The sequence below is a fragment of the Salmo trutta genome, chromosome 13 (genome assembly GCF_901001165.1).
Source record: "Salmo trutta chromosome 13, fSalTru1.1, whole genome shotgun sequence".
Lineage (NCBI taxonomy): Eukaryota > Metazoa > Chordata > Actinopteri > Salmoniformes > Salmonidae > Salmo > Salmo trutta.
Window position 1 is genome coordinate 84,912,997 of NC_042969.1, and position 11,444 is coordinate 84,924,440.

An 11,444-nucleotide genomic window follows, 5' to 3' on the forward strand; every position below is an offset into this window, starting at 1 on the left:
AGCGAGATGAAAAATTCAACGACAGCCTACTTTTCTATATTCAAGGGGAGAGAGAGACAAACATAGCTAGACTGTTATTTTACTATTAAACTCAATACTAGTGTTGTTTTCAATTTATAAAGTAGTTTGTGTTTCTTAACCAGGCAAAGCTAAATAGTAGGCTGGTGACTGATGGCTACGGGTGACGTGTAGCCTATGTTCGGAGACTCCCTGCCCACACTCATGGCTTGCTCCCCTGCAGCTCACCAGCTGATGTAGGCTGCGTGTACCGGGTATGAAGCGCCCTTTCCACACCTACAGAACAGAACCCTCGCTGCTCTGCGCACCCTGTGCTAACATTCTGATTATCATTGTAGCCTATCCAGTCCAAGTGCAAATAGGCACGAGAAGGCAGTCCGAGTCACCCAATGGTCAAGTCTGAGTCTGAGTGCAGTCGGACTGGAGTACTACAACACCCGGAAACAGTACTGCTGCTCAGACAGTAGTAGTCAGTAGTATAACTATACTGAAGGAAACAGTACTGCTGATCAGACAGTAGTAGTCAGTAGTATAACTATACTGAAGGAAACAGTACTGCTGCTCAGACAGTAGTAGTCAGTAGTATAACTATACTGAAGGAAACAGTACTGCTGATCAGACAGTAGTAGTCAGTAGTATAACTATACTGAAGGAAACAGTACTGCTGCTCAGACAGTAGTAGTCAGTAGTATAACTATACTGAAGGAAACAGTACTGCTGCTCAGACAGTAGTAGTCAGTAGTATAACTATACTGAAGGAAACAGTACTGCTGATCAGACAGTAGTAGTCAGTAGTATAACTATACTGAAGGAAACAGTACTGCTGCTCAGACAGTAGTAGTCAGTAGTATAACTATACTGAAGGAAACAGTACTGCTGCTCAGACAGTAGTAGTCAGTAGTATAACTATACTGAAGGAAACAGTACTGCTGCTCAGACAGTAGTAGTCAGTAGTATAACTATACTGAAGGAAACAGTACTGCTGCTCAGACAGTAGTAGTCAGTAGTATAACTATACTGAAGGAAACAGTACTGCTGGTCAGACAGTAGTAGTCAGTAGTATAACTATACTGAAGGAAACAGTACTGCTGGTCAGACAGTAGTAGTCAGTAGTATAACTATACTGAAGGAAACAGTACTGCTGGTCAGACAGTAGTAGTCAGTAGTATAACTATACTGAAGGAAACAGTACTGCTGGTCAGACAGTAGTAGTCAGTAGTATAACTATACTGAAGGAAACAGTACTGCTGGTCAGACAGTAGTAGTCTCAAAGCACTTGAGAGACAGTGACCTATGCTATAGGAAAAACCCTTTCATTCAGAGGCGTCAAACATACAACACACTGTTGTTCTATTCTCTATGTTTTTGTTCCTTTTTCACCAATAGGAACACTTTAATAGGGGGCCCAATCGGGTGGCTCGAGTCCAAAAACTAACAAACTAAAATATTGAAAAAAGTTTTTTTGGGGGGTGGGGGGACAAAGTCAATATACTTGACTAATGATTAAAACCAAATGGAAACTGTGTGAAAATTATAATGGACCAACATTCAAGCAGTTTCTAGACTTTAATAATAATTAATAATCATTGGGACAGTCAGCGAGCATAAAAAAATCCTAAAACAATGGATATAGGACTATTTTTGGCAAATTTGGATGGCTAGCTAGCCTTTTAGCTTCCCACATCGCCAATTGAAATAATCTGATTCAAAATTAAATAATATACCATGACAAATATTCAATGTATACTCTTCCATATCATCTGAAAATAGAATGTCATATTTTTTTGTCAATGACAAAAAAAAAGCACATAGCTATCTGTTTTTATGTTTCAAAATAGCCTACAATAACATTATCACTTCTTAACAAAGACTCTTATTTTGGGGAGGATTCTAATAAGGATACAATATCGTTTGGTTTATTGTTTGAACAGTCGCTGAGATTATATTTGGGTATCAATGCAAAAACAGGTTGCTTATTTAATGCCAAGCTAAACCAAGACAGCAATCTTGAAGTTGAAATGATTTTGAAGTTGATTAGCTTCCCACATCGCCAAGTGAAATAATCAGATTTATAATGAAATAATATGCCCTGGCAAATATTCTTCTACATGCCAGTGTAACCTACAACATTATCCCAGTTTGATATGCAGCTTGAATATATTCACTCCCATATCAGCTAAAATACAATGATATCATGTTTTGATCGAGGAGAAAAAGCCCATATCTCGCAGCTGTTTTTTATCAATAGCCTGGAATCACTAGTTTTTACTTCTAAACAAAATACCTTTTGGGAAGGATTCTAATAAGGCTGTTGTTTGGTGTATTGTTTGAACAGTCGCTGAGATTATTTTGGGTTATCAATGCAAAATAGGCTACTTTGATGCATAACCTATAGCCTATAGATCAGATCAATGATCGAAGCAAGCTTCATTGCCTACACAAGTTACATGCGCCGAATACAACAGGTTTAGACCTTACAGTGAAATGCTTACCAACCTCCCTTTCCATGCCATGTCCCCCTGTAATGACCCTCCAAAAACAACACTCAAGAGTCCTCTAGCAACCTGTTGAAAACCCTGTTCCTTAGTGGAGTGGGTTTCAGTTTTCAGACCACTACATACGCTTCAACGCTCTCCTTGAGCTGACAAACGTTAAACGGGCCAATCTGCAGTTTGAACAATAACAAAGCCGACACACCGCCACTGTTTTCGTAAAAAGCTGTGGGATGGGGCTGGAGAAATGTAACCACTCTCAAAGCTATGGATGCAAAGACTGACCATCCATGATATCAAAAGTATTTTTAAACCATGTTTTGAGGCTATTCAGTGTTTACAATTTTAAATGTTTAAAAACCATCTTATCTTTTGAGTTCCGATGGGGAACGACAGTTGACCTAAGCTAGTGAGGCATCTATAAGTTATATTCTTCAAGAATCAATGGGTATTGATATCATTCATATAAAAGTCACAAAAATGTATGTAGCAACCGCATATTTCCCCCCTTTTAAGTCTGAAACTCACATATTAAATGTGCCATAACATTTGACTTAAGAGTATGTTTTAGGGTTCTAGCTGCCAGAAAGTAGGCTACACTAGCGTACAAGATTACAACCGTAAGAATAGTAAACTCATCAGTGATTTATTTTTTCAATAGCACATCATGTGTCATCATACCACCATATCATCTGTTGAGATGGCTAAATGCACTTTACATAACGTTTTATCTCCATTTCATTTGTCTGACTGACTGTCTAATTGGTTGATTCATTGATTCCTTGCTCGATTGATTGACATATTGATTGCTCTATGAGTTTCTCCACTCACCACTGTCAGTCCTTTGTGTGGCGAAGAGGACGATGAGGGCCACTATGACGATGAAGAGGAGGGAGACGATGGTGAGCAGGCCGATCTCCAGAGAGGTCCAGCGGGGCTTCTTAGCCGACTTAAGGGGGACGGTCTCCACCATGCTTAACACTCCTTCAGCTGCTGGCTGTAATGACTCACCTGGAGGGGAGGGAGGGAGGGAGGGAGGACAAGGAAGGTTTTAACTCTGAAATAATCTCCTTGAAGGATATAAACCAACTAAACATGATCAAATAATCTCCTTGAAGAATATAAACCAACTAAACATGATATCTCATAGAAAGATGTGGCAACAACTCAGCTGTAAAACTAAAAGGACAACCCTCCACCAACACCATGATAAAGGACAACCCTCCACCAACACCATGATAAAGGACAACCCTCCTCAACACCATGATAAAGGACAACCCTCCACCAACACCATGATAAAGGACAACCCTCCACCAACACCATGCTAAAGATCAACCCTCCTCAACACCATGATAAAGATCAACCCTCCTCAACACCATGATAAAGGACAACCCTCCACCAACACCATGATAAAGGACAACCCTTCACCAACACCATGATAAAGGACAACCCTCCTCAACACCATTATTATCAGCTCTGCCTCTCACCAAGTTATAGATCAACTCCTCAGCTCTGCCTCTCACCAAGTTATAGATCAACTCCTCAGCTCTGCCTCTCACCAAGTTATGGATCACCTCCTCAGCTCTGCCTCTCACCAAGTTATAGATCACCTCCTCAGCTCTGCCTCTCACCAAGTTATAGATCAACTCCTCAGCAAAGTGTACGTATTTAGCTCTCCCTCAACAGGAAATGAATCCTTGTTCCCCGCACGTAAAGTACCACACACACACACTTTTTCAATCTGGTTAGGTGACCTGAGTCTGCAGAAGGGAGGGTCCTGCTGTTAGCTGGCTGAGATGAGAGCACCCGACCAAGGGACAAAGTCCCTCTGTCTCCATTTCAACCACACTCCACACACACACACACACACACACACACACACACACACACACACACACACACACACAGGTGTGTGATGTCTATTTCAAGTACGGCTTTAGAATGGTTGAACACGTAGATAGAACAACACTGTCCATTACTGTTCTACATCTGTAACCTTGGCTTGTTAGGCACCTAACGTCAGGAACATTAGGAGGACAGATAATTGGCCATTTCAGTGGGGGAGTAGAGAACACCAGACACTCTGACACCGCCTTTGCTGTAACTCATGATAATTGAGATGATACGTCATCTCCTCAGGCATCATGCGTTAGATGTGTTGTCTCCTCAGGCATCATATGTTAGATGTGTTGTCTCCTTAGGCATCATATGTTAGATGTACCGTCTCCTCAGGCATCATATGTTAGATGTGTTGTCTCCTCAGGCATCATATGTTAGATGTACCGTCTCCTCAGGCATCATATGTTAGATGTGTTGTCTCCTCAGGCATCATGTGTTAGATGTACCGTCTCCTCAGGCATCATGTGTTAGATGTACCGTCTCCTCAGGCATCATGTGTTAGATGTGTCGTCTCCTCAGGCATCATGTGTTAGATGTGTTGTCTCCTCAGGCATCATGTGTTAGATGTGTTGTCTCCTCAGGCATCATGTGTTAGATGTGTTGTCTCCTCAGGCATCATGTGTTAGATGTACCGTCTCCTCAGGCATCATGTGTTAGATGTGTTGTCTCCTCAGGCATCATGTGTTAGATGTGTTGTCTCCTCAGGCATCATATGCACAGCACAGAAAAAAATGTATGAAATTGTATGAAATGTATGCATTCACTACTGTAAGTCGCTCTGGATAAGAGTGTCTGCTAAATGACTAAAATGTAAAAATGTAAAATATGTTAGATGTACAGTCTCCTCAGGCATCATGTGTTAGATGTACCGTCTCCACGGGCATCATGTGTTAGATGTGTTGTCTCCTCAGGCATCATGTGTTAGATGTGTCGTCTCCTCAGGCATCATGTGTTAGATGTGTTGTCTCCTCAGGCATCATGTGTTAGATGTACCGTCTCCTCGGGCATCATGTGTTAGATGTATCGTCTCCTCAGGCATCGTGTGTTAGATGTGTTGTCTCCTCAGGCATCGTGTGTTAGATGTGTTGTCTCCTCAGGCATCATGTGTTAGATGTGTCGTCTCCTCAGGCATCGTGAAAACTAACACATACACATATTCCATCATCTCAGTTGGCTTCAGTTCAGTGATTGACAGCCAGGAGTTGCTATATTTCACCTAGAAAAAAGACATTCCATACAGGCTATAGGTTGATAATATATAGACTGAAAGACATATGGGGGGCTGCAGCAGGACTTTGTGTTTGAGCCATATTCTTGTCAGGCACTAGAGAGAGACGGCAGAAGAGAGACGGCAGAAGAGAGACGGCAGAAGAGAGACGGTAGCAGAGAGACGGTAGCAGAGAGACGGTAGCAGAGAGACGGTAGCAGAGAGACGGCAGAAGAGAGACGGAAGAAGATAGACGGTAGAAGAGAGACCGTCTCTGCCGAGACGGTAGTAGAGAGACGGTAGTAGAGAGACGGAAGTAGAGAGACGGTAGTACATAGCCGCGGGAAGTTGTTTGGGGGTGGGGGTGGGGATGTGCAGAAAAAAACAACTGCCCACGTTGAAGACGTGAAGATATCAAAAATGTTATAAAATGATTTGCATTTTAATGAGGGAAATACGTATTTGACCCTTCTGCAAGACATGACTTAGTACTTGGTGGCAAAACCCTTGTTGGCAATCACAGAGGTCAGACGTTTCTTGTAGTTGGCCACCAGGTTTGCACACATCTCAGGAGGGATTTTGTCCCACTCCTTTTGCAGATCTTCTCCAAGTCATTAAGGTTTTGAGGCTGACGTTTGGCAACTCGAACCTTCAGCTCCCTCCACAGATTTTCTATGAGATTAAGGTCTGGAGACTGGCTAGGCCACTCCAGGACCTTAATGTGCTTCTTCTTGAGCCACTCCTTTGTTGCCTTGGCCATGTGTTTTGGGTCATTGTCATGCTGGAATACCCATCCACGACCCATTTTCAATGCCCTGGCTGAGGGAAGGAGGTTCTCACCCAAGATTTGACGGTACATGGCCCCGTCAAATGATGCGGTGAAGTTGTCCTGTCCCCTTAGCAGAAAAACACCCCCAAAGCATAATGTTTCCACCTCCATGTTTGACGGTGGAGATGGTGTTCTTGGGGTCATAGGCAGCATTCCTCCTCCTCCAAACACGGTGAGTTGAGTTGATGCCAAAGAGCTCCATTTTGGTCTCATCTGACCACAACACTTTCACCAGTTGTCCTCTGAATCATTCAGATGTTCATTGGCAAACTTCAGACGGGCATGTATATGTATTCTTGAGCAGGGGGACCTTGAGGACGCTGCAGGATTTCAGTCCTTCACGGCGTAGTGCGTTACAAATTGTTTTCTTGGTGACTATGGTCCCAGCTGCCTTGAAATCACTGACAAGATCCTCCCGTGTAGTTCTGGGCTGATTCCTCACCGTTCTCATGATCATTGCAACTCCACGAGGTGAGATCTTGCATGGTGCCCCAGGCCGAGGGATATTGACAGTTATTTTGTGTTTCTTCCATTTGCAAATAATCGCACCAAATGTTGTCACCTTCTCACCAAGCTGCTTGGCGATGGTGTTGTAGCCCATTCCAGCCTTGTGTAGGTCTACAATCTTGTCCCTGACATCCTTGGAGAGCTCTTTGGTCTTGGCCATGGTGGAGAGTTTGGAATCTGATTGATTGATTGCTTCTGTGGACAGGTGTCTTTTAAACAGGTAACAAACTGAGATTAGGAGCACTCCCTTTAAGAGTGTGCTCCTAATCTCAGCTCGTTACCTGTTTAAAAGACACCTGGGAGCCACTGTATATGGGTCCTCTAATACAGGACTAGTAAAGGGTTAGAGTTAGTACTACTCTAATACAGGACTAGTAAAGGGTTAGAGTTAGTACTACTCTAATACAGGACGAGTAAAGGGTTAGAGTTAGTACTACCCTAATACAGGGTTAGAGTTAGTACTACTCTAATACAGGACTAGTAAAGGCCCAGTGCACTACATATACATTTTAGTCATTTAGCAGGCTCTCTTATCCAGAGCGACTTGCAGTAGTGAATGCATACATTTCATACAATTTCATACACTTTTTTTTTTCTGTGCTGGCCCCCTGTGGGAAACAAACCCACAACCCTGGTGTTGCAAACACCATGCTCTACCAACTGAGCTACAGGGAAGGCTCTTGTTAAAACAAATACTAAATGTATTTGAGTGTTTACCAGCGTGTGCAACTTGTAAGTATCTGTACAAAACAATTAATCTGATAATACTTGTGGAATATAAAAATATTTGCTTGATAAATGTTTTCCAGTTTCTTGAAATACTTTGCAAATGTAACTTATTTAAATGTGAAAACTGAAACGGTCTATTCATTCCTTTTCCATCTTTGTAGAGGCTCTTATCCAGAGCAACTTACAGTAGTGAGTGCATACATTTCTATACTGTATCGTACTGGTCCACCGTCGGAATCAAACCCACAACCCTAGTATTGCAAGCGCCATGATCTACCAACTGAGCCACATCATCACAAACCCCTTGATGTTTCCATGTACTCAGTTACTGTATTGTACATTGTTTTATTGTCATGGTGATAGAAAGTCTACAGGTACAAACCTACATGACCAGCCTATGTACTATACAGTTATGGACATTTACATTAAGTGGTTTGTAAGGATGGTAAACTAATGCTGCACAGAAAATAGGTTGTATTCCATGTTATTTGATCAATAATTTTTATAACATTTAATGTAAATGTTTGAGCACACGGTTTTGTTCTTTCTTGATTCCATTAGAGATGACATCACAGAGAAAGGGACAGAAAGGCAACAGTTCTTACAATTACAAACAATTGAACCCTGCAAAATTCTGTTCTTAATTATACAACTACATTTTTTGCCAAAGTGGAGATTCTGAATGTTACAGTAGTGATACAATAGTACACTATGAAAGGCCCAGTGGTCTACTTTTGTGAAAAAAAAGATGTTTTTTCAAAAAATATATATTTTGAAAAACATTATAAACATTTTTTTTTATTATTATGCTTTTCTGGGGTTGCTGCAGCACCCTCAAAACCCTTACTTCCCACGGCTATGATGTAGCATTTAGGAGTGAGACAGTGTGACCTCTTCCTGTCGGAGTGAGACACTGTGACCCTCTTACTGTAGGAGTGAGACACTGTGACCCTCTTACTGTAGGAGTGAGACACTGTGACCCTCTTACTGTAGGAGTGAGACACTGTGACCCTCTTACTGTAGGAGTGAGACACTGTGACCCCTTACTCTAGGAGTGAGACACTGTGACCTCTTACTGTAGGAGTGAGACACTGTGACCCTCTTACTGTAGGAGTGAGACACTGTGACCCTCTTAATGTAGGAGTGAGACACTGTGACCCTCTTAATGTAGGGGTGAGACACTGTGACCCTCTTACTGTAGGAGTGAGACACTGTGACCCTCTTACTGTAGGAGTGAGACACTGTGACCCTCTTACTGTAGGAGTGAGACACTGTGACCTCTTACTGTAGGAGTGAGACACTGTGACCCTCTTACTGTAGGAGTGAGACACTGTGACCCTCTTACTGTAGGAGTGAGACACTGTAGGGCATGAGTTGTAGGTGGCACTTAATGTAGGATGTAAGAATACACACACACTGTCTCAAACATATTGTCTCGCACACAGCTCTGTTTATGTCTGATGCATGGGGGCTCCAGATGGGTTTAAGACTCCACACACATGCATATATACACACACACACACACACACACACACACACACACACACACACACACACACACACACACACACACACACACACACACACACACACTATTTGTTTATGATCATTTTCTGTTACTCTAATCTGAAACATCACAATCCCCCTGAGACCTCACAAACGACTTCAAAATTAAACTCATGTTTCACTGTACTCATGTTTCACTGTAACCACAACCCCCCCCCCCCACACACACACACACACCTTAACTTAAGCCTATTCCCTTAAGTTATGGTTCCACTAAGACATTATTGTTAAGTTTACAAAAGTCTAGATGATAAAAACGCTTCTATGGCTGAAATGCAACATTAAAATTATGGATAAACACTTGAATATCATGTTAGCCTAGCAGTAGGCTATACTTCTCAGAACCTAACCCCTATTGGGAATCATTACAATGGAGAGCAGCACATAGATCCATGGCTGTCCCCAACACAACACAACTTCAAACGGTAGTTTATTTACAGAAATGCCAGAGCTGACTGGTATTAAATATGTCGACATACTTTGACAAAAATCCATCCCCAAAACACATTCTAGTCTTTGCGAAGTATGTGCAAAGGGGAAGCTAGTAATATAAAACATTTTAGTATGTGCGCAAAAACAATTATGTCTAAAAATATGACATCAATAAACACATGATCATATCTGGCGAGAGACACTGAATGGCCAAGAAGGAAATGGAGCTGAATGCACATAGGACAATGAATGAATTTCCTAACTGTTGCACATCAAATAAGAGCAAAGAAAACTCAGAGGGATGACACGGTGATCAACCGGTGAATGCCACTTGTCACACACACACACACACACACACACACACACACACACACACACACACACACACAGACAGAGAGAGAGAGACGAAGCATCACAGAGCAATATTTAGAACAGTTTTGGCACGCGTAACCGACTTACCAGTTGTCTCTGGAAATTTTCGATCGATGATGTAGATGGGCATTACATCAATCAATCAAACGTCCGTCAAAGGTCAATCAGATGCGCGGAGAGAATACGACCTGGGAATCGATATTTGTGAGAATGTCGGATACCTGTTTAGTTTAGTTTATTAGGATCCCCATTAGCTATAACATATGCAGCAACTACTCTTCCTTTCTTGCTGCCTTTTCGTGGGTTTCAAGCACAACCCTCCTCTCTCTTCCCTTGCTGGCACAGAATGAGCACACACGCTTATCTCGCCTACCTGTTAACGCCACGAGTCTACAACATCCCCCAGCCAGAGTCCAAGACAGTTGTGTATATATATATCTACATTGAACGGACGCTTCAGCGAGAAATGTAGTATAGATCAACTGAAAACTCTAATGACCGGCATGTGAACGTGTGACCTGGCAGTGAAGTTCCCCTGTTACCGGTTACCGATACGTTGCCTCTCTAAAAGGCTGCGTTTAGAAGTGAGCCTGTTAAAGAAGCTCGAGTTGCGAGCAGATGAGTAGCGCGCCACGAGTCACTCCTAAATAGCTGGGGAGAGCGGATTTCGCCTGGAGCGAATAGGCTGCCTGTACCGCGGTTCGGTCAGACATGTTTGATGATGGTTGGTTCTTGCCTCTGATGATGAATGTATTGCTTGTTCAAACTCCCTTATCTCAATACCTTGTAAGTTGCAACAAACCCTGGGTCAGGGGTCATTGTGTATTGCGCAATGATCTTCAGCCTCAGTCTTTGAGGCCTATATTGCCTGGTCTTTATAACAGAGGATTTAAAAAATATATATATATTTCACCTTTATTTAACCAGGTAGGCTAGTTGAGAACAAGTTCTCATTTGCAACTGCGACCTGACCAAGATAAAGCAAAGCAGTTCGACACATACAACAACACAGAGTTACACATGGAATAAACAAACATACAATCAATAATACAGTAGGAAAATCTATATACAGCATGTGCAAATGAGGTAGGATAAGAGAGGTAAGGCAATAAATAGGCCATGGTGGCAAAGTAATTACAATTTTGCAATTAAACACTGGAATGGTAGATGTGCAGAGGATGAATGTGCAAGTTGAGATACTGGGGTGCAAAGGAGCAAGATAAATAAATAAATACAGTATGGGGAAGAGGTAGATTGTGTGGGCTGTTTACAGATGAGCTATGTACAGGTGCAGTGATCTGTGAGCTGCTCTGACAGCTGGTGCTTAAAGCTAGTGAGGGAGGTAAGAGTCTCCAGCCTCAGAGATTGTTGCAGTTCATTCCAGTCATTGGCA

General features: G+C 42.3%; 1 protein-coding gene across 2 annotated transcripts in view; it reads right to left on the bottom strand.

The window, feature by feature from the left end:
• The window catches only part of LOC115206649 (neprilysin-like), a 79,555-nt gene extending 68,868 nt beyond the window's left edge, over nucleotides 1-10,687 (bottom strand). For both annotated transcript variants that reach the window (XM_029773822.1, XM_029773821.1), the window contains exons 1-2: nucleotides 10,139-10,687; nucleotides 3,342-3,521 (exon numbers count right to left, since the gene is read on the bottom strand). In XM_029773822.1, the coding sequence (XP_029629682.1) occupies nucleotides 3,342-3,521; nucleotides 10,139-10,181 (223 nt within the window). In that variant the 5' untranslated portion in view covers nucleotides 10,182-10,687. The remainder of the gene's footprint in view (nucleotides 1-3,341; nucleotides 3,522-10,138) is intronic.
• Nucleotides 10,688-11,444: the final 757 nt, after the last annotated feature.